The sequence below is a fragment of the Phyllostomus discolor genome, chromosome 1 (genome assembly GCF_004126475.2).
Source record: "Phyllostomus discolor isolate MPI-MPIP mPhyDis1 chromosome 1, mPhyDis1.pri.v3, whole genome shotgun sequence".
Taxonomy (NCBI): domain Eukaryota; kingdom Metazoa; phylum Chordata; class Mammalia; order Chiroptera; family Phyllostomidae; genus Phyllostomus; species Phyllostomus discolor.
Window position 1 is genome coordinate 130626346 of NC_040903.2, and position 24398 is coordinate 130650743.

The 24398-nt window shown below is 35.9% G+C and overlaps 1 protein-coding gene and 1 pseudogene across 4 annotated transcripts in view; one reads left to right on the top strand and one right to left on the bottom strand.

Moving 5' to 3' along the window:
• Positions 1–546: 546 nt before the first annotated feature.
• The window catches only part of MIPOL1 (mirror-image polydactyly 1), a 308179-nt gene continuing 284327 nt past the window's right edge, over positions 547–24398 (bottom strand). For all 4 annotated transcript variants that reach the window (XM_036029064.1, XM_036029066.1, XM_036029069.1 and 1 more), the window contains one exon: positions 547–1289. In XM_036029064.1, coding sequence (XP_035884957.1) covers positions 1223–1289 — 67 coding nt within the window. In that variant the 3' untranslated portion in view covers positions 547–1222. The remainder of the gene's footprint in view (positions 1290–24398) is intronic.
• On the top strand, positions 21671–22713 carry LOC114492259 (annotated as a pseudogene).

Here is a 24398-nt window from a genome sequence, read left to right on the forward strand (position 1 = left end):
GTATGGACTTAGAACAATTTCCACTTGCTTATAAACTTTTCATGAATTCAATCTCTACTTGCATTTTTCATTCAGTTCTAGACATACTCATTTTCTGTTGGCCTTTCATCTCTTCAATCTAAAAGAAAGAAGATACTTTTTCCTACAGCCATATATATAAACCTTAGTTTTATTAATAATTTCATATGGTCATAAGTGACTGCTTTGTTGTAACTATTTTAAGTTATCTCAAGTAAAAAAGTAGGTAACCTGAACCAAGTTGTAGGTTTGCTTTTTTCCAAGACCACATGTTTTTACATTATAATTTCATTGTATATTACATATTGGATTCTCCTCCACAACAAAAATTCAAATGGTAATCTAAATGAAAATAATAAACAAGAATACTTAACATGTTTGATGGCCTTTTGCATGCTGGCACAGACAGATTTTTAAGCCAAAAATGTCCCAGTCTATTAGAAAGACTTGGCAACTTCTACAGCTTAAATAAAGTTCAGATAGTTACTCAGACCAAACATTAAAAAATGTTGACATGAATTTACAAGCACACATTAACAATATCTTTTTATTGAAAACAGTCAGCAATATTTTTATTGAAAAGAAATCATGCCTTGGTTAATTTTAATGTACCAAACTCTAATCAAAAGAAATTATACATTTAATTCTTAGTATCTATATTTAATATTCTTTAATACTAACAAAGATTACATGAATGCATTGAAGGAAGACTATATATTCTTATGTCTCAGCTTCTCTCATTAGGTAAGAAATAAACTCTGTATTGAAAAAGTACCTGCTTTTGAAGTTTTGACCTAACACAGTGGATTAAGGTTTAGACAATATTTACTTTGCTGCATTTTGATTCAGAAAGGACCATATGTGAAGATACGATCCTGACCAACTTCACAATGTTTCTGTAATAGTCTCTCAGTAAAAAGAGTTGTATTAAATATAGGGAGATAGAAAATAATTACAAAATAAACTACAACTTTATAGCTACCCTTTGGTAAAAGTCTGTAGTTAATACATTTGGATAAATAACTCAAGTCAGCAACAAAGTGGTTAAACATTTGTGATTTGATTTTATCTCAGCTTGGAATGTGGTTGGAGTGTCCCACTTCTAACAACTGTTTGCTAAGTTAAGGCTTTAGTGTTTACACAGTGTTGAATGAAGCAGCCTGGTCACCAGATGTGATTGCTTCCCAGACTGTCGTTTTTTCAGTCAGATCACTGTCCTCACGGTCCCTGTTCCAACCTTTTTCCTCAGGACGTCCACCAGCCTTTCCAACCTAAGTTAGGGGCGGGGGGTGGGGAGGGTGGAAAGAGAAAAAATGAATATAGAAAGTGCACTTATTGTCAGGAATGTTTTGGCTGAAAAAGGACAGTACTTGCCTGTGACCAAGCAGTCCTGGTAGTCATGTTGAGAAACAAAGCATCAATGTAAGCATGACACTGGTGCAGGCTGCCAAGTATTTGAGGTTAAAAAACAGCAACAACACAAACTTTAACCCAGACTTTCAGATTATGTCAGCATTAGATGCTACATGCAAAATATAAGATACTCATTTCAATACATTTACCGACATGCATCACGGCTGTGAATCTGCCATTTCCTATGCACTGACAGGACGGCATGCTGGACGCAGAGCAGCTTCAAACTGATTTTTGCCTAAGAGGCGCTCACTTCAGTACAGAAGTACTAGCAATCTTACGCCTGTTACTTAGCTAAAATAGTGACATGTGGCTATACTGCACAATTCTTATGCATTATATTTCTTTTTCATACAGTCACCTGATGAAAATAAAGCCAGGAATTAGGTGGCTGAGTGGGAAAAATTTCATGCCTCAGTGGCATGAAAATAATTTAAATATATGCAAATGATTTGACAGTAATAAAGCCAGACTTTCTGAAGCACATTTAAAAACTTTGTATTCCAGAGTAGGGTAAATAGGCTTTTTAGTCAAAGATAAGTGATGTTTAGTTCATTAAAAGCTTACCAGTTATACTGAAAATAGAGTGAAAAGTTCCGAAGTCTATTCTGAAGTTTTTAGGCTACTTTATGGGAGGGAGATAACATTCATGTGGATCAGTGAGAATTCTGCTTGACAAAAGATGATGGAATCAGACCATTCATTTTTTTCCTTTTACTTTCTTTACTGAAAGTGTAAAATGTTAACTGAAAGTGTGCTTGGTGTTATGCACAGAGAAATCTTTATTGTAAGTGGAAAGCATGCCCAGCAGTTCGAATATACACAAGCTTCTGTCCTCAGAGACTGCTGAGAGACACCGTCTAGTCTGCCCCAGCCTGCCTCGTTTATATGGATCCATGCATGAGAGTCCTTTGCAAATAAACTTAGGACAGAGCTAGACACTAAAGGAATGAGGGCATTCTTAGTGTCATACACAGATTCAGATGACTCATCATCCAACAGTGTTGGACACTGCATCCAATACTGAAAACTCACACCAGATTATTGGATGATTCTGCATATACAGAGTCCTGTTAGAAAACAGGAATATGAAGTGAAAGAATTTGGTACATTGAAAACCTTTGCTTTGAGAAATGTAGTAATGAGTGAAAAGGCAAATCTATCCTATGTTACTACAAATTTCTCGAATGATGGCTATACATAAGCATTAGACATTCACCAAAGGACCTTTGGCCTAGTGGTGCAAATACTTGAACTAGAAGATTCATTGGACAATTCACTCTCTTCAGACAGCAGTTTGTGTAAGTTGGACTAGTGATAAAACTAGTGCTGTCTTACACACTCTGAATATTATGATTCCTAGGATTACAGAATTCCTTTGATGTAGACAAAGTTTCACTACCTGGGATTGTGGATGGGGGAGGAAAAAGTCAGTATAAAATTTTTAAATGTATTGTTAAAAGATAATGAACTTGAATTAACAGTTGACAAATAGCTGCCTGCAGAAATCTGGAGAAGACATTAAGAGCATTTCTCTGCATGTATTATAAAAAGTCAGGAAATAATTTCTTTCAAGTTGGTTAAATATAAGCCTCCTCCACAAAATCATCTGCCCCAATAAAAAACCTCCTGATAATGTGTTATGAAAGTGAGCTCTATTCTGCATAACTGTTACTATCACTACAAATTCTGAGTCAGTGGAATCCGACATTACTGAGATAAATCCGTGTGCTTCTTTTGGCTTCTCCTTTACAGGTAGGCTCTTCTTACTTTTGTTTCCTTTTTATACATTAGGACTTTTTTCCCATTTAGAACTAGTACATCTTGCTAAGGGAAGAGGTTAAGAGGAAATACTTAAATATCATGTTTTGCAATGTCTTTACTGTATTTCAACAATTACTAGATCAACCACATTCTCAGTTTATCCAGGTTGAATGATTTATGAAAATTTGATCTCAGAAATGAGAAAAATGTCAATTACTTAGTTTTGTAAAAGCTCACTGACTTCTGAAACACAATGAAGCACCTATTCCTTCCTGTAAGGAATGAAATACACCTGCCAAACGCCGACTGTGCCAACAGGAAGGTAGGTGTGTGTGTCTGTTGAAACACCTTGCAGGATTTGCCTGTAGGCTACTCTTTACTGTCCAAATCGATAATATCCTTTAAAAAATTATGTCGCTTACTGAAATAGGCCCCAACAACTCTACATTTTACTCAACAATAGCTTCCCAAGGGCTTCATGACATAGAAAAAAAGGTTAGAGCTAGGATTAGAATTTCTCCATCTTAAATATGAGGAAACTGAAGTGTAGATAAGTAAACCCAATTACAAGGTTCTGTGGTAAAAGTGTCAAATCTGGGCCTGGCTTCCTTGTTCTTACTTCAAAGCTACTTCCACTAGAGTCTGGGTTACTGGAGAACCAAATATTTCAGATTATGGGTTAATGGATTATTTGTCTGAATAGCTTTATTAAAGTTTTCCTCAAGTTGTTACTTAAGTCAAATTGGGAGCACATTTGTTGGTGTATTTCTTCTGCTATTTTAGTAACACATTATAGAAGAGTGAGTTGGTGACACTGCACATAATTAAGAATTAGCAGTTTCTATATAGTTTTGCTATAATTTCTATATAAACTTGAAAAATATAGTTACAGTTATGTTTTAGATCAAAATCCTATTTTTTGATTGACATTATTTTTGTATTTTCTATGTATCTATATAATAGGTATGTAGTACAATGAAATACACACAAGGTCTGTCCAGAAAGTATCCAGCCATGTTATATGAAAAATACAGACATTTATTGAAGAAGATACAAGATACACAGGACAATGATGCCTCAGTCCCCTTCAAAGCATGCACCTTGAGACCTCACACAGTTCTCCCAGAGTCCTTCCCACTGTTCAAAACACTCCACCAAATCCTTTGTTGGAATTGCCAACAGGTGCCACATCATATTTTCCTGAATCTCATCCATGGTCTGTAATCCCTTCCCTTTCTTTTTTTTTAAGATTTTATTTTATTTTTAAACAGAGGGAAAGGGAGGTGGAAAGAGAAGGAGAGAAACATCAATGTGTGGTTGCCTCTTCCAGACTCCCCACTGGGGATCTGGCCTATAACCCAGGCATGTGCCCTGACTGGGAATCCCACCAGTGACCCTTTGGTTTGCAGGGCAGTGCTCAGTCCACTGAACCACACCAACCAGGGCTGTAATCTCTTCCCTTTCAAAGGTGATTTTAGTTTTGGGAAAAGCCAGAAGTCACAGGATGCCAAATCTGGGCTGCAGAGGGGTTGAGTCATCTGGATGATTTGATGTTTCACCAAAAAATTCCGCATGAGAAGTGACACATGAGTGGGCTTGTTAGGGTGATGAAGCTGCTGATCGCCAGTTGCCCATAGCTGTGGCCTTCTGAATCATCTGAATAGGTTCCATGGAGGAATGTTCAAGCTTAAAGTAAAATCTGATGCAGATTGGTTGCTCTACTTACTCAGCCCTTTTGAATGAGGTGGCCACACAGTACACATGCTCACTCAGAGGTGTCTAACGCCCCCACTGACTAGAGAGGGAAGTTGTTGCTGTTCACACATGTGCACTCCAGTGTACTCTCCTTGGCTGCCAGGTTACATCGATGTTGCTCAAACCATTCTTGTTATATTAATAATGGCTGGACTTATCTGGACAGACCTTATAGTTTTATTTTTGATTTTAATTATTTATTGAATTTATTAGGGTGACAATAGTTTACCAAACCACACAGTTTTTAAGGGTACAAATTCTTAAAACACCATCTGCATGCTGCATCATGTGCCCATCACCCAAAGGCAAATCTCTTTCCATCCCTATTTATTCATCCTTTGCCCACCTCCACCCACCTCACCCCCTTTCCCTCTGGCTATCACCACACTGTTGTCTGTGTCTATAGAAATACATAGTTTTTCATCAAGTAGATAAACCATTAAGTTATTTACAATTTTCTTAATTGGTTTACTTTCTAATTTTCACTCTTAAAAATATTGTGATATACTTTAAAAGGCAGTAATACGCAATGGATACATACTATGTGCCAGGAACTATGAGAAGTGATATATGCACATACGTAATTTTCATTACAACCCCATAACAAAACCAAAAGTAATTTGATCAGAGCTACACTGCTAGTGAGTTCTGATGCGATACTCGGTAGCTACAACAGCCTTCTCCACTGTGCTATACCATTTCCAAAAGTACTGTGACTTTTAAGCCTTATTTTTACATTTTTGTGGGCTTGAATTACTCTTATTGACTTGATAATTTTGTTGCAAAGTGACAGAAAGGAGTAAAAACAGAAGAAATTCCTCTTCATCAACTGGACTGTACTGAAGTAAAAATTCCATTTTTGAGAGTAAGTTTTGTATTTGTCAATGTGAAAGTAGCATTCTTCTTGTTCAAATTTCTCCAGAAATACCATTCCTATTATTTAGGCAATGAGGCTGCCCCATGAAATAGAGTTGGCTATAAAATACTTTTTTTTCATGGAGAAACAACCAGGGATATTCAAGAGATGGATAACAATCATCCTTAGCAGAAGAGACAGAAAAACCATGACAAGTGCTACCTGTATAGTCTGCCATTAGTGTCAAAGACCTGCCCTCTTTCAATCATGGCAGCACCACGAGAAACCTTTAAATGTATTTTTTCTTGTGCTATTATGGCTGTTCTTTCTCTGCTAATCTTTTTAATGTCAATTTACTTTATCAACTTTTCTTTACACTTTTCATGATTTCCTCAAGAGATGTTATTTGCTCCCTTGATTCCACTTAAATGCTGATGACTTTCAGCCCTGGCTGGTGTGCTCAGTGGATTGAGTGCCAGCCTGTGAGCCAAAGGGTTGGTGGTTTGATTCCCAGTCAGGGCACATGCCTGAGTTGTGGGCCAGGTCCCCAGTAGAGGACATGTGAGAAGCAACCACACATTGATTTTTCTCTCTCTCTCTTCCCCTCTCTCAATAAATAAATAAATATAATCTTTAAAAAATGCCGATGATTTCCAAATACCGATCTTCATCTCCAAACTCTCTCCTGAATCTGACTCATGTATCCAACTGCCTTCAAGACATCTCCTCTTGCTTCTTCTAAAGGCATATGATTCTCAGCATATGTAAAACAAAACTTATCTTACCTCCTTCGTATGTTTCAGTATTTCTTACCAGGATTAATGTTGCCATTCATTAATTCACTCCACCATTAGGTTCAAAAAATTTAGAAAAACTAGATACTTTTTTTTTCTCACTTAAGCTTGGACCTGTGAAAACTGTGATGAGACCACTAATGTAGACAGTGGGAAGTAATGAAAAGGTTTTAACCTACCTAGTACCATTATTTTCATTTTAGAAAGACCATACTGGCAAGAATATAGGAATGGGATGAAGGCAGGTTAACCTATAGGTGGGAAGTCTAGATAGTTTCTTATTAAAATAATCCTATTAAGCACAACAATGTGAATGTACTCAAAGCCACAAAACTGTACACTTAACATAGTTAAAATGGTAAATTTTATGTTTTGAAGATAAACCACAATAAAAAAGTAATCATAGTGAGACTTGAATCAGAGCTGCAGCAGTGCAGACAGAAAGGAGGAGATGAATTTGAAAGCTATCTAGAACGAGGAATCAAAAGGACTTAGACTTTTGAGGGTAGGCAGGAGTGAGATGGCATGGTCAAGGAAAGTGACTCCCAGGTGTCTGGTTTTGTTGATTAGACAGACACCAATATACAAGACAGTGGAGAGGAAAAGCAGCAGATTTTTGTTGGGGAGTATATGTGTGTGCAGGATGAATTCAGTTTGATACACATAAGTTTGAGATGTTGGTAGGATAGTAAGTGGGGATGTTAAGTAGACACTGTATATAAGGGTACGTGCTAAAGAAAGAATTCTAGGTTTATGACACATGGAGTAGGAGGCGGAGAGCAGCAGGAATGAGGCTGGTGGGCCATGACCAACTAGGCCTCGCTCTAAATTGCAACTGAAGCCATAGAAGTGGATGGAAATGTTTAGAGAGAGAAACATAAAAGGAGAAGTGAGGTGGAAAGATGACAGAACCAAAATGAATACAAATATTTAAAGGAAAGGGGTTGACAAAAGAATTTGAGAAAACAAGGAAATGAAAAATGGATGAAGAGTGGGTGCTGTAACAGAATCCAGAAAAGGGAATTTCAAGAAGGGACTGACTGACAGAGTCAAATACTTAAACCTGATCAAAGTGAAAAGTGCTCATTTGATTAAGAAATGACAACCCTTTTAGTGCAGTTTTAATGGCATGATGGAAGTAGAGGGAAGCCTGAATGGAATGTGAAAAAGTGGTGACCGACTATAGGCTGTTTTGTAACAGTTTGGTTAGAAAGTAAAGAGGGCTGCAGTTAGAGGGGGATGTTAGGCTGTAGGTGTTTTTAAAGAAACAGATGGCCCAGGAATATGTTTATGAACTATGGGAGGGAAAACTAGAGGAAGACACTACAGCATAAGAAATAAAGATGACACCGTTTACAAGAGGGTCTCAGAGGATGGGGTTATAAGCATGCCTAGCAGAATAATCATTCAAAATCAGACTGGACAACTTTCCCTTGGAGACTACAGGGGAAAAAATATAACTGTAGATAATTTTGTGGGTGTAAAGGAAGTTAATGGACGGAGCTTATACTTGTTAGATGCAGTTTGCTGCATGGATTTCTGCTGAAAGCAGAGGGTGGGAAAAAAGGCTGGCAGAGAATGGTGACAATTTAATGGGACAAACAAGGGAGGTCACCTTGGGCATGTGAAAGGAAAGTTAGGTGGTAGTGATGACCCAGATGCAGCTAGAGACTACTAAATTTGTAGGAGACATTGACCATCATAGTAGTATGACTTTTTTTCTTCCTTAGCTCTGTACTTTGGAGGTATATATGGTGAGAGCAAATTATAGAAAAAGAGGTTACATATAAGTATGACTTACTGAGCATGTGAGTCAAGAATGACAAGGGTGTAAGAAGACTGTCCTGGGGAGAAGGAGATTAAACCTAGAATCCAGATTAGGTGGAGAAGAAGGCGCGTCTGCAAGGAGCTGTTAGTGCAGGAAAAAATGGAGGGAGCAAGAGACTTGATGTAGTCTTATTTGTGCTGAAGCTGAGCAGCAAGAGAAGTTGGAAGGAGGCTGTGGTTATTGTCAAAGAAGCAACTTCTATCTTAGGATTTCAGATGTAGAAAAGTTCTGAGTGATGACAACAGCCACTAGCTGAAGTGGAGAAGAGGAAAAAATCATTAGCCATAGGAGGCAAAAGAATAGGACAGATGATTGGTATCGATACTGGTGTTCCTCAGCATGAATGCAGAAGTCAGGGAAGGGAGGGAGAGACAAGGGATCAGGTGCCTGAAACTCACAATAAAGGAATGGCACTGATCAGTAGAGAGCACTGAAGTGGAGAGACAGAGAGTGGTGAAGCTGCATGTTGTACTCTGATCATCAGTGGCACGGAAACAAGGCTTTCTGGACTGGGATGATACCTGGACAATATGGTGTGTTTGCAGAGCATTGCTTGCTGAAGTTGACGTCATACCTATCACGGTTCACTGCCCACAGCATTTACTCTCTTTTTAAATTAAAACTTAATGATTGTTTTATGTTTCAGCAGTCAAGATATATTCACTAAAAAGTTTATGAGTCACTCTTTATCAAAACTAAATGATATATTAGAAAATATTACCAACCTAACAATACTATGATGGTATTGTGCATTTTGCCTTAGCCCCCAAAATTTTTTAAAAAATTGAACAGGTTCACTATTAAATAAATAAGGATTAAAAATAGATCTCATTTAAACAATAGATCTCATTTTTATAAAACTTTAAGCCCAAAACATTTTTTTGGTATTATTGTCAGCAAGTCAGTGTTAATAATAAATTGTGGTGGATTTGGACATGGGCACAATTTATCTATCTAGAATTGAACAGTATAATAATGATAGTTAAAATAAGATTTCAACTGTAATTATACTAGAGAAAATGAGGAAAACATTGGTAATATCAGAGATGTAGGAAGCCAAAGTAATTATCACAAGATCAATTTACTTGGAAATTGAGGAAAAAGAGGATAAAGGACAATTATTTATTATATAAATTCATATGAAATATTTTGAAAAGGATGCCACAGAAATTTCATTATAAGTACATAATAAATAGGGATTGTAGATGAATACTTTTAAGATTTTTATTATAAAACAGATTATCAATGCAAATAGCTAGTGAAATTATTATTTACTTTTATTATTTATTTATATTTTGGGGAGTTTTTTTAAATTCCCACCCAAGGATGTATTTATTGAGTTTTTAGAGAGGAAGGGGTGAGGAAAGGGGGGAGGGAGAGGGCTGGAGAGAAAGAGAGAGAGAGAGAGAGAAGAGAGACAGAGAGCTCCCAAGAAACATGAATGTGAGAGAGAAACATTGATCAGTTGCCTCTAACACATGCTGACTGGGGATTGAACCCACAACCTTTTGGTGTACGTATGATGCTCCAACCAACTGATCCACTTGGCCAAGGCATTGGGCATTATCTTAATAATAGATTTTTTAAGCCCTGACTGGTATGGCTCAGTGGATTGATTGCCGGCCTATGAACTGAATGCTGGTTTGATTCCCAGTCAGGGCATATGCCTGGGTTGTGGACCAGGTCCCCAGCAGGGGGTGCAACCAATCTATGTATCTCTCTCACACTGATGTTTCCCTCTTGGTCTCTCCCTTCCCCTCTCTTCAAAAATAAATAAAGTCTTTTTAAAAATAATAGATTTTAAAAATTGAATTTATTTGGGTTATGTTAATAAAATTATGTTTCAAGTGTACAATTCTATAACATATCATGTGCATATTGTATTGTGTGTTCATCATCCAAAGTCTAGTGTCCTTCTGTCACCATGTTTACCTGCCCCCATCTCCCTTTCTCTCTGGTAATCACTCTACTGTTATCTGTGTTTGTGAGTTTTTGTTGTTGTTGTTTTTGCTTAATCCCTTCACCTATTTCACCCAGCCTTCCTCCCCTCTGACATCTGTCAGTCTGTTCTCTGTAGGACAATGTCTTTTTCAACAAAAGATTGAGTTAAAAATCTCAGCTTAGTTAAAATGTCGCTGATAAGATTTACATGGATATGCTCTAACAATCTGAATCAAGCATTCATCTCCCCGTTAATCCTTGTATCAAAATCTTTGAGGTTAAAGAGACTAAAGATTGTATGTATTATAAAAAGGCTCTTTTATTCTCTTTTAAAAATTCTTTTATTGATTTTAAAAAGAGAGAGGAAGGGGGAGAGAGAGAGAAACATCAATTTGTTGTTCCACTAATTTATGCATTCATTGGTTGATTTTTGTATGTGTCCTGACCAGGGATCAACCCGACAACCTTGGTGTATTCGGATGATGCTCTAACCAACTGAGCTACCTGGCCAGGATCTTTTATTATTTGTTTGATCCACTGCATTCAGGTCTCTCCAATATTTTAGAAACAGCCGTCATGAGATCTGAGAATTGCCATCAGTACTGAAATGTTGGTAAAGTTATAAACTATGTAAGCTGAAGCAGAGTATATGCTTAGGTATAACTTTCAAATCAATACTGTGAATTAAGTTTACATAGTTTCCACAACCTCTACCATTCTAAACACAAGATGATAGTCAGGCAATGAAGCTTACAAAATCGTTATAGTTCTTGAAGTGAATGTGGGCCATGTCTTTCCTACACTTCACGTGGAATGGTTTCCACAATGTTTGTTTTGTTTGGGCCCGTTACATGGCAGAACTGTGAAGGGAGAAAAGTTAGTCTTTATTTCTCATAAAGCTATGCCTAAAATAACTTGTAATGATAATTATTAAAATGAAACCCCAAAAGCAATAAAGAACTCTAGAGGGAGAGAAACAAAAGCAAAAATCAAAAAAACAAAACCAATGCCAAGCAGAAATGTATCCAATGGCACATCTCCGACTTCCCATCAAGAATCTCACCCCTTCACCTTCTCCTCCCATTGAACCTAAATACTATTCTTTAAAAACATGTTTCTTAAAAAAAATTATGTGATTGAAAAAAAGGCTACCAATTATATCCATTTTATTATTACATAATGCTTTAACCCAAATTTATGAATATCATGGAGGAATTTCAGGGATCAATTGGTAGGTATCAAAATAGATGTATTCTGAGAATCACATTAGCTCTTAAGTGATACCGTCTTTGGGTGTGACTACCATCTTTGTCCTACGTTCAAGATTGCTCCCATTTGTTGTCAACTGGGTGTACATTTATTTAAAAAAGAAGAAGAAAGAAAAACAAATGGGTACATGCAGTCAATGACATTTAATTTCAAACCATCATTACTAACCATTTACTACATAAGTTTGTTGATTTCTACCATAACTTTCATATTAATAAAGCTAACTGAATCGTTTCCCCCAAACTATTTTGCTGTATAAAAAAGATATTTTCAGTCATTAGAATAAATGATGCAAAGAAATAATATGGATAGGTTAATTTATCTCCTCAGATATGCCATTATATCAAGGATTATCATTCATTTATTCAGAAATATTATTGAGTGCTTATTCCACAAATGCCACATTCTGAACAGTTGTGTTCTACAAAGGGTTAGGTGTGCCTACTGTAGATATATGTCATGTGAAGTCTTTTTACAAATACAAAATCTTCTGTAAAGATGAATGTATAAAAAATTCTCAGTTGTAGCAAGTTATAATATAGTGAACTCTAGGTTATACCTTTTGAAAATAGCTCTAAGGTTTTAAACATTGTGAACAAGAGGGTGTGTTACACAGGAAGATGATGAGAAAGTGAGAGTATGCTGTATTCAGACATCACCATGCCTGGGTCATTTAACTTACCATGCTTGGTAACACCAAGAAACTGCTTGAAATTAAGCAAAAACCTGGGGTTTACTTCCCAGACTAAATAGAACATAGAAAAAGTTAACAGCTGTATATTCAACTATGCTTAAGTTAGAAATCTGACATTCCTAAGAGAGAAGATGTGACTATAGAAGCAGAGTCAGAGGGAAAGCTTGAAAGAATGCTATTCTCTGGCTTTGAAGACAGAGGAAGAACCACAAGCCAAGGATGCAGGTGGTCTCCAGAAAGAGATTCTCCTGGACCTTCCAGAATGGATGCGGCCTGCCCATTCCTTGATGTGAGTTAGCCCAGTGAAAATGATTTTGGACCTCTGACCTCCAGAATTGTTGAGATAATACATTTATGTTGTTTTAAACCCCACTAAAAGAAATGTGATATTCCTTATTCAATGTCACTAATATCTAAGTTAGACAAGGTACTGAAAAGTTACCTATATTTTAAACAGACTATCATTGCTCCCTTGTAGGTAACCTTGAAAAATTAGGCTCACCAATCAATCATGATTTCAGTTATTATCAATTTATATGATCAATAAAAATAAGAGGTAGACATGGAACAATCAAAATATGTAAAGTTTGGCATTTTTTACTTTTGTTTCACTCCATTTCAAACTTAGAATAAGGAGAAGGATTAAAACTATATTTCCTTCTTTATATATGTCTAAGTTTTAGAATTTTAAGTTACTTTTGTATAATTTATCCAATTTATCCAAAGGGCTTAACTAAGACTTTGTTAGTTAATCAGGTGTCTAGACAGTGTGCTGGATCCCAGTGGGTCTATGGCAGCACCAGTGCAGTGGACGACGCCACGTCAGGAAAGTGCTCGCAGGAGATAATGGAGGTACTCTGCGCATGCCCCTAACTCAGTACCGGAAAGTGATTGAGATAGAAGGGTGAATTAAAATTGCGTCAACGTATTGGCTTCTTTCACTTTGTCTGTCAGAGGATATTTAATCCATGTAATAGTCCTAAGAAAACTCAACACCAGTAACAAGCCCCGAGGCTCTAGGAGGCCAGGGATAATGTGCATTTTGTTCATCATGTATTCTTGGTTACTAGCAGAACAGTCTCTAGGAAATCAACGGGAAATTGTTTATTTATGAATAAATATCACACACATATATACTGAAAATTAGGAGTAATTTCATTTATAGTTTCAATTCTAAAGTAATACAATAAAATTTTGATGATGAATCCTAAAAGTGGGTTTCAAGAATAAAGAAAGAAAATTATTTTATGTAAAGATTTGAAGTAAATATTTCATTTGGTCAAGGGCCTTTGCAGTTCATTAAATGAAGAAGAATTACTTGAAAAAAAGGGATTCCTTCCACTTCAAATGGAGGGAGTTTAGGGGCTTGTTTGAAAAGATGTTAAGTGCAATTTCACCCCAAGTGAGATCTAAATTAAGGTTATCCTTTTTGTATCAAGAGGAATTTAGTTAATGTGATAATAAATTACTAATTCTTAAAATCAGCATCTTCACCTTTTCTTCTAGATTTCCTAGCTTATCAGGAAGAAAAATGAAGCATACAGAGGAATGAAATTGCCATAGATATGAATTACTTATGCATGTTCTATGGAAAAAGCATCAAAGTCAAAACCAAGCAGCCACAGGACCCAATATAGGAACAAATTTGATGACAAGGACAAGCAATTTAACTATTCCGTTCAAAACTCTTCTGATTTCTAAGAGTTGAAACAGGGTCTGCTAGTGGCATTTTGAAAAAGAATATGGATCAGTGGGGTGGTTCCTCTTTTTATTTTTTTAATTATGGTTTTTGTGTTTTGCCTTGTCCCGCAGGTTAAAGGACGGTCCATATGAATCTCTGCATAAGTTACACATGAAGCCACAAAGAGGACCTTTATTTCTTTTAGCCTGAAATGGATTTTTATTTTGGTTATATCATTGTCCTATTTAAAATATCATTTTCACCATTGTTAGAGTCTTTTGTTAAAAATTAAGAGTGATGTAATTTCCTCCTTTTTATTGAATTTAATTGGGGTAACATTGGTTAATAAACTTAGATAGGTTTCAGGTGTATGATTCTCTATGTAATACATCATCTGTACACTGTACTGTGTGTTCAACAACCCAAGTCAAGTCTCCTCCCATCACCATTCATCCCCCTGTATCCCTTCCTGCCCCACACCCTCCTTTTCCTCTGGTAATCACCTTCCTCTTGGCTGTGTCTATGAGGTTTTTTTTCTTTGTTTAATCCCTTCTTAAATATTGTTTTGAAAACTACTGGATTATGTTGTTCTAAAAGTTTTTTTCCTTTGGGGAATTGATCTTTGTTTTCGAGATAAGGATATAGTAAATAGAAGTCTGGAGTTTAATCTCATTCATGGTGTTTTTAGACTGCTCTGCAGTCACTGCTTCTTTCTGGCAGTTTAAAATGAAATGTTATCAGACTTAAATGTTTTACATAAAGTCCTAAACTTTTTTATATGAATAAAAGAAATTAACCATCCTAAAACATTAAAATTTAGCTAAGTAATATAATCATACTAGTCATAGAGAACATACATTATTCAATTAGAATTGCCATCACAACAACCTATAAAAGGTAAAGTGTTATAAAGGTCTATGTAAAAGAATGAAACATTTATATTTCATACATTTCAAAAATAGTATATATTCCAAGCATATACATGTTTTGTACTTTATAGATAAGGAATTCTGGATGCATAGAAAGACAAGTATTTCTGACTGAGTTTCATTTCTTTCTGATTTCTGATTTTTACTGCCACCTGTAAATGCAATTTCCATTCTTTAACATATATTCACTTCACAGTTAATACTTTTCAAGCACCACAGAAAACTTGAAAATAAATCACATGCATCTTTCTTTTATGTGTTAAAGGGTTGGTATTAAGGATTAACAGGCTTTATTCTCAGCACCCAGATTCACTGGTATTAAGTTAGTGACATAAGAATATATTAACTCTTTGGAGCTGACAGGACACTAGTAAATTGCCTTAGTGGACTGAATTACAGTGATCTTAAATGTGAATTATAGTTATCTTCAAATTTATTTACAGTGAGTAGTTTATTCACTGAGATGGATTTTTCATATGATTTCCTTTAGACTTACAGTGTTTGCACTGTTAACAATGTATATAGATTTTTATATTCTAGAACCTACCTCAAATTTGACAATAAAGATAATAAATAAGGCCATTCATGCTTATAATGATTATGGTTTACAGAGTAATAGATAACATTTTGTAAGGGCCAATAAAAACTATTTGTTTATCTTAACTGGTAGAGCATTTTCATCTGGGTATGAAGAACAGCGCCTCAGTCCTGCCTCCGGGTAAAATAGATACAATTGTAAAGGTTTTTCAAATATTCTATAAAGCATGATACATGAGTGTTATAATTTATTGTTATTTTTCTTTAGATCAATTTAGGTTTGGGCAACGTAGTAGTGTTTACATCTTCTGGTATATGTTTTGTTATCAAAATTTTGTAGAAATATGCATTTCATGTAGATAACCTAGATGATATTAATGAATAATTGCTGCAAATCTTTGCTGGTAGCCCATCCTCAACATGTGCCTTTTTAAACAAAATAATTATAAGAATTCTTTTTCCATGCTTTCACCTACAGATATCTGGACTTACAGATTTCCACCCTCACAACTCCTCCCAATGATACCAACTCAGGTGCTGACCCGCTGTCTGCCCCGGTAGAGGAGACAGACACTGTCCTTTGAAGAATGATACTTCAAACCACAGTCTTTGAATGGCTTGAGATACAGCTCTGAAGAATAATCTTTATCATTCAGAATAACTTTGGACATTCTGACTTTCAGCACTAAACTCTACAGAATGAATTTAAGTATAATTTAGATTATATAATCTAAATTGCTGTCGTTCCAAAGACACTCTCGTGGGTTTTCCTATTATTCCCAAAGAAGAAGCCTTAGAAGCCCATCTTTTTTTTTTTGCTCTTCAGTTTCTGGAAGCCAATTTTGATGAGTTTTATATCTACCATCACACAGTACTGTTCTTAAACTCAATATTTTTCTCATAAGTTTATAAGTTAGGGTTACACAAAAAGGAAATGGAATTACTTCTTAGCACTGAACTAAAAACATTCTTTAATGGCACTGCTTTTCCTATCTCTTAGGCAGAAAAATCTGAAAACACTGAAGACTTCTTTACTCCTCACATCTCTTTAGCCACCATATCATACTGTTTTCCTCTGCAGTGTTTCTGATCCAAATCCCTTCCTTCCCTCCTCACTGCTACCAGCTTACACCAGCACACCAGTTGTCTATGCTGCTATACTATATTACTATGATGGCTTCTTAGCTATTACTCTATCCTCTAACACAAAACTGCTTCAAATAAGCCAAAATGCTAAGTGAGACTGGTGTTCCTAAAATGTTGTTTCCATCAAGTAACCTTTGCTGCTAACAAAGCTCTATAAAGGCTTCTTAGTCCCTGTCACATGAAATCTAAATGCCTCTGCATACTGTTGCAGGCATTCAGTAATTAAGCCTAGCTTAGACCATCTGATGTCATCACAGGAAGCTGGGCTCCGGCCAGGCTTGACCTTTGTACTGTCTCCTCTCAGTACCTCTGCTTCCAACAAGCTGCTCTTTCCTTTTTACCCTCTCTTCTTTCCTGTTTGCTTATTTGTTTCCCACTCATTCCGCAGGGCCAAATTCAATTTCCCTGAGGCTTCCTTTTCTCTTGTGTTACCTGCATTGCACAATTAATAGATTATTCAGTACCATTCTGTTCTAGAAAATAATAATAAGGCAAAATCTATTCATATATTGCTAACATTATACCAGCAGGATGTCAAATACTCTTTAACTCAATGATTCCACTTTCAGGAATTTGTGCCTTCCTAAATACTTAGCTACAGCTATGTACAAGGAAGTAGTATTTGGAAATAACTAAATACCAATGCTGTGGTGGGCAAGAGCCACACAGCACAGCACGCCTTTTATTGATTCCACCAAATTTAACAGAGAGCTAAGCATATAACATTTTGTGTGAGTTGTCTTTATATCTTGTAATAACAGTAACAGAGATGAAAAACATAGTCCTAATTGGTTGCTTTCTTTCTCCCTGCACTGGTCCGTATTTCTCACGAAAAGTCTCTATCTTTCCAATTTTTAATTCCATATATTATGTAGTCAGGCTAACAAGAAACTTTTTGTTTGAGTGCTTACAATGAAATAGCTAGAAGAGAAGGTACTGCAAGCTGTAATGGAACAAGTTAAAAGCATTCACTTATTCACATTATTACCTTCTTGTAAAAAAAGTTTCCATAGGCAGTGTGCTTCTGATGCTCTGTACACACACCCACAGACAGAAGTCATTCATATTAATCTGTCAGAAGTGCTGGTCCACTATTTTGACATGCTTGTGAGAACAGAGGATGACTTATCCTCAAAGCAAGCTATTAACTCCTGTCTAAACTTTCTCTCTTACTCTGAACTATTATTACAGGGCAACTTTTTGATGGGGAGCACATTCTGCCTTCTCCAGCTTTACATCATTCTGCTCTATTATGTGCCAGTGTCTTTGAAGGATATAAAAAAGCCATATTAAAAAGTATAGAAATTTTGAATAAAAATTCTCAGTCTGTGTACCTTAAGAAGCACATCTAAATTAAATTCTAGCTATTGCTATATATGTCCTTACATATTCAGCTTTTATAATTCAGGTAATTCTTACCATAGAAAGTATTTATGATAATGTGTTTTATAATTAGAGGGCAAGATAATATTAATATATATACCATAAAGAACCCGGCACCATATTTCCCTTTTTTCCATATACCTGAGATTTAATATCTGTAGTTTTTTCAATTGCGTCTCTATAAAGAGCCTAATTGTTTTTCTAATTAATAGGAACCTTTCCTAACTATTCTAAATAATTTTTTAACTTAACAATTCCACTTCCAGGAATTTGTGTTCCCTGCAATAATTGCAGGTTTAGGCATATAGCTACCTGTAATTATGTTCCTTGCAGTTTTATTTTAAAACAAGTAACCAGTAACGATAATGAATTAAATAAATAACAGTACACCACACAATAGGTTTAAGTTCATTAAAATTATTTAGTAAGATATAATGTTTAATGATATGGAAAGTAATTCCCAATATCAAGTGAATCAGCTTATATTGTATGTACTATATAAAAATATTTTGTAAAAATACCAACTTAGCAACACTAAAATTTTTAAAAATTTTATTTATTTTATTTTTAGAGAGGGAGAGGGAGGGAGATGGAGAGGGAGAGAAACATCAGTGTGTGGTTGCCTCTCACAACCCCCCTACTGGGGCCTGGCCTGCAACCCAGGCATGTGCCTGAGTGGGCATGGAACCAGCGACCCTTTGGTTTGCAAGCTGGTGGCTCTATCCACTGAGCCACACCAGCCAAGACTAAAAATTTTTTAAAAATTCATGCATATTGCTTTAGTAATTTTGTATATATATATATATATATACACATATATATATACACATATATATATATACACTGAAGAGTATTTTTAAAATATTTGGACTATCTAAAACATTATTTAATATTTACTGAAGTAAAGATGAGCAATGTACTTAACTACTAAAGTGAATAATGACATTTGGAAGAAAAAATGCAACCTATCTATTCCCATTTCCACTTACTTTTTTGTTGAATTTTCCACAGGTGTGGGTACTCTACAAAGCTCACAGAAAGCATGCGGCTTAAAAATTACATGTAGCTATAAAGTTTTTATATTCGGTACATGCCTTACACAGGCTTTACGATTTTATTTACTACCTAGAATTTTCCTAGAAAAATAAGTTAAGGGGACATATGGTACATGAGGATGAAAGAACTATTTCAGTGCTTTTTAACATCATGAATCAAGGCTGTACAATTTTGCTAATTAAGTATTTACAAATAAAAAACTTATTTGAACTGAAAGAGACATTTCCTTATATAGTCAAAGCTATCTCAGGTACTTTCCTTTAATCTCCCACACCCAGATGAGGCCAATCTGGCATACGAGAGTTCAAACCTCTCACTGTGTTTTGATCCTGTTTGTTCTATCCTTGCAGGATATTTGCTTTGGAAGAGGAGATTTATGGCTGAAGAACTATGACTAAATTGCTTATTTGCTAAGATAAACCACCCTGAATTAGTATTAAGGTATAAAAACTATTATCCACTGAACTACTAATTAATAAAAACAACCTTTTGTTAAAAGAAAAAAGCACACAAAGACCAAGTTTATAAATAGTTCCCATACTTTTTCTAGGCACTTAATTATAAATAAAAACCTCTAGTAGGTAACTCAAGAGAAGTCAAACTGCTTTAGTTATATCATAGAGTACTGCACTTTAACAAATAAACCTGCCAATGTAAAAGAAAAAACATTCTGTTAAACAAAATAACATAAGCAAAGCTTTACATAGGGAAAAATGTTCATAGTCCATATAATAAATAGCTATTTTATTTACTACCCAGGGTTTATATTGATTAACCAACAAAATTAATAGTCTAGTACAAAAATGGGAAAAGGTCATGAATAGGCAGTTTACTGCAGATAAAAATATAAAAAATTGCTTAACTTCATTCATAACTTAAGTTAAATAAGCATATTAAAATGAGATAATTTTTCATCTTTCAAATTGCAAGGTTAAAAATTTTAATAACCCTAAATAGTGGTGAAGTTGAGGGAAATCAGCATTCTCACAGATTATCACTTGTTCATTAAGCTTTTTTAAAAGAACAATTTGTCAATACTTGGAATTAAAAAGACACAAATGTTTTGAACCTTAAATTTTTCATTTCTAGGAATTTGTCCTATAGCTCCACTGAAAGAACTATACAGAAATATGTTTTAAAAAGGCTGTTCATTTGTACAATAGCAATGTTTGCAACAGCAAATTAAAAAAAAAAGTAAAGCAAACCAAATTCTTTTCTCACATAATTTACATGCCAGTCTATAAAACATATAGATATAAGGTAATTTTTTAAGATTGATATTAAAATTTTACAATGTTTTGTACTGGCTGGAAATTAACAATTAATGCTTATATTTTTAAAATCTGTAAGGAAATTCATACTATTTTAGAGATTGAAATTTCAATGTTAATTTTTTTAGCACTATTAAGATACACACATTCACTGTTACCTTTCTTGGGCACATCAGTATAAATTTTTATTCATGAGAAAGCAAAATGCTTTGCTTAAAACAGATCAAATTCACAGAATTTCGAGGAAAGGTTTTAAGGAGAAAGTCAAAACAGCTCACATTTGGCCTATAATGAGAACTTGATGCTATAAAATCTTTTTATTTGTTTCTATAGCTTGTTCTCTCCTTTTGTGGGCCATCCCTCAAAAGATATCTGAAGGCTGTAATAAAAGGATACCTTTTCCAGAGAAAATCACAAATTCCTCTTTTTTTTAAAAAAAGATTTTATTTATTTATTGTTAGAGAGAGAGGAAGGGAAGGAGAAAGAGAGGGAGAGAAATATCAGTGTATGGTTGCTTCTCACATGCCCCACAGTGGGGACCTGGCCCAAAACCCAGGCATGTGCTCTGACTGGGAATCAAACTGGTAACCCTTTGGTTTGCAGGCTGGCACTCAAACCACTGAACTACCTCAGCCATAGCACAAACTCCTTTTTCAAAAAACATCCTTTATATAAGTGTGGCATTTTACTTTTTCTTTCCACTTAACCCATCTAGTAGGTGATTAAGCATCTCAGTAAACATAAAACTCATCTAACTTGAGATTATAGAAAAAAATCTTTAACAACAAAGGAATAAAGCTTTGGGAAATGTTGAAATACAAAAAGCTCCCAATGTGACAAAATGCTCATAATAAATTCAGCCCAGTCCACTAAATTACATGATCTGCTAGTATAAAGCAGCATATATCATACATCCACCAGTCTTGACATAAATATTAGTTTGAAGAGACAACTATTCAAAAAAGTTATTAAAAATCCTACCTAAAAATATTTATCACTTTTATGAAATTTCTGTTTCTAAAACTTAAATGTTTGATATGCCAAAATCTCTTAGAAATACTGTGGTAAAAACATCATTAGGAATATTCTCCTCTTTTTCCCATTGGTCCTCCCCACCACTGACGAGTAGTTAGTATACCATCACAGAGGAATGAGACAAATCTCTCCCCTACAATTCAATGACTGATACTGTAGGCACAAAAATGATGTAGTCTTTATTGGGTACCCATTTGTTAATTTATCAGGTCCAAGTACCTTTTTTATGGGAAAAAAGGCCATCTCAAGAATCCTTCAATGTACAATTTCAAAATTCTGAGAGTTCTGAAAAATCAGAAATACTTTTACAAGTTTGCTACAAAGTCATGTAGCAGCAAAAATCTGATCTAGGATGACAATTCATATATTTCGCTATAGAAATATTCATGTGTTTGTTGTAAAGTGCTTTTCTATAACAACTGAAGGTAAAAATAAAGAGAATGTAAATCATAGCACCTTTATAAAATTTTTAAAATTTCTAAATTTGGAAACACATATAGCTCCAAGGGCTTTAAATAGAGTGTGGAGTGCCCTCGGGGGTCCTGGTATCCGTCTCCTGCTTCAGCAGGGTTTGGACGGAACAGACTTAGGGATGCCCCTTATTTCCAACTACCCTCCATCCTCTTTTCTAGTCACTATCTTCGAAACCACCTCAGCCTCCGAGACCAGCTGGCACCTTTTTTTCGACCTTAATTCTTCATTGCTGAACAACCATGAGCTCCCAAATTCGCCAGAATTATTCCACTGATGTGGAGGCTGCGGTCAACCACCTGGCCAACCTACATCTGCGGGCCTCCTGCACCCACCACTCTCTGGGCTTCTCTTTCCACCAGACGATGTGGCTCTGCAGGGCACGGGCCACTTCTTCAGAGAGTTGGCCAAGGAGAAGTGTGAGGGCTCTGAGTGCCTCTTAAAGCTGCAAAACTAGTGTGGTGGCCACATTCTCCTCCAGGATAGGGCAAAGCCTTCCTAAGATGAGTGGAATAAAACTCAGGATGCCATGGAAGCAGCCTTGGCTTTGGAGAAGACCCTGAACCAGGCCCTTTTAGATCTGCATGCCTTGGGTTCTACCTGCACAGACCCTCATCTCTGTGACTTCCTGGAGAACCATTTCCTGGATGAGGTGAGGCTCCTAAAGAAGGTGGGTGACCACAACATCCATAGGTAGGGTGGCCCCCAGGCTGGGATGGGTGAGTGTCTCTTTGAAAGGCTCACCCTCAAGCATGACTAGAAAGCCTCTGGAGCCCAGAGACCTTCGAGAAGCCCCTCTGCATTTCCCTGGTGTCTGGCTTTGCCTGAGCCTCACCCTGGAACCCTCTCTCATGCATTGGACCAAATGGAAACAGAAAAGCTTTTTGCAGAAAAAAAAAAGGAGAGAGAGAGAAAGAGAAAGAAAAGAATGTGTACTTGATTAGGTTCTGTTATTTCCTTAGTAATTGAATGTTGTTTATATTTTGAACATTTTAAAATCATATTTTGGGCTGACCCTAAGTCTTTTATTTGTTTATATATTTTTATTGAATTTATTGAAGTTACATTGGTGAGTTAAATAGGTTTCAAGTGTACAGTTGTGTAACACATCATCTGTATATTGTATTGTGTGGTCACCACCCATAGTCTAGTCTCTTTCCATCATCATTTATCTTCCCTTTCCTCTCTTCTACCTGTCCTCACTCCCTTCCCTCTGGTAATCACCATACTGATGTCTGCATCTGTGAGTTTTCCCCCCTCAATCCCTTCACCTATTTCACCCAGACCCCACCTCTAACAGCTGTCAGTCTGTTCTCTGTATCCATGCGTCTGTTTCTATTATGTCTGTTAGTTTATTTTGTATATTAGATTCCACATATAAGTGAAATAATTTAGTATTTGTCTTTCTCTGTCTGGCTTATTTCATAATACCTTCCAGGTCCATCTATGCTGTTGCCAAAGGTAAGATTTCCTTTTTTTTACAACCATCTATTATTGCATTGTGTATATATACTACAGCTTATTTTATCAAGATATTTTTTTTATTTATTATTTTTAGAAAGATGGGAAGGGAGGTAGAAACATCAGTTGCTTCCCTCACAGCCCCAACTGGGGACCTGGCCCATAACCCAGGGATGTGCCCTGACTGGGAATCAAACCAGTGACCTTTTGATTTGCAGGCTGGCACTCAATCCACTCAGCTACACCAGCCAGGGTAGTACAGCTTTTTAATCCACTCATCTACTAATGGGCCCTTGGACAGCTTCCAAATACTGGCTACTGTAAATGGCACTGCAATGAACACAGAGGTGCATATATTCTTTTGAATAAGTGTTTGGGTTTCTTTGGATATATTCCCAGAAAAGGAATTGCTGGGTCATAAATCAGCTCCATTTTTAATTTTTTGAGGAAACTCCATACTGCTTTCCACAGTGGCTGCATCAATCTGTATTTTGCAAACAGTACACATGGGCTCCCTTTTCTCCACATTCTCACCAAAACTTGATATTTGCTAATTTATTTGTTTTTTAAAGATTTTCATTTAATTATTTATTTTCAGAGACAGGGGAAGGAGAAACACTGATGTGAGACAGAAACTTCAATTGGTTGCCTTTTGCAAGCGCCCTGACACAGGACCTCACCTACAACCCAGGCATGTTCCCTGACCAGGAATTGGACTGGCAATCTTTTGCTTTGCTGGTTGACGCCCAACCAACTAAGCCACACTGTTCAAGGCTCTTTGCTGATTTATTGGTGATGGCCATTCTGATAGGTGTGAGGTGATCTCTTATTGTGGTTTTAATTTGCATCTCTCAGATGATTAGTGATGTTGAGTATCTTTTCCTATGTTTATTGGTCACCTGTATGTTCTCTTTGGAGATGTGTCTATTCTGGTCCCTTGCTAATTTTTTTATTTGGACTGTTTTTTTTTTTTTGATGTTGAGTTGTTTGAGTTCTTTATAAATTTTGGATATTAACCCCTTATTGGATGTATCATTGGCGAATATGTCCTTCCATTCAATGGCTTCCCTTTTCATTTTGTTGATGGTTTCCTTTG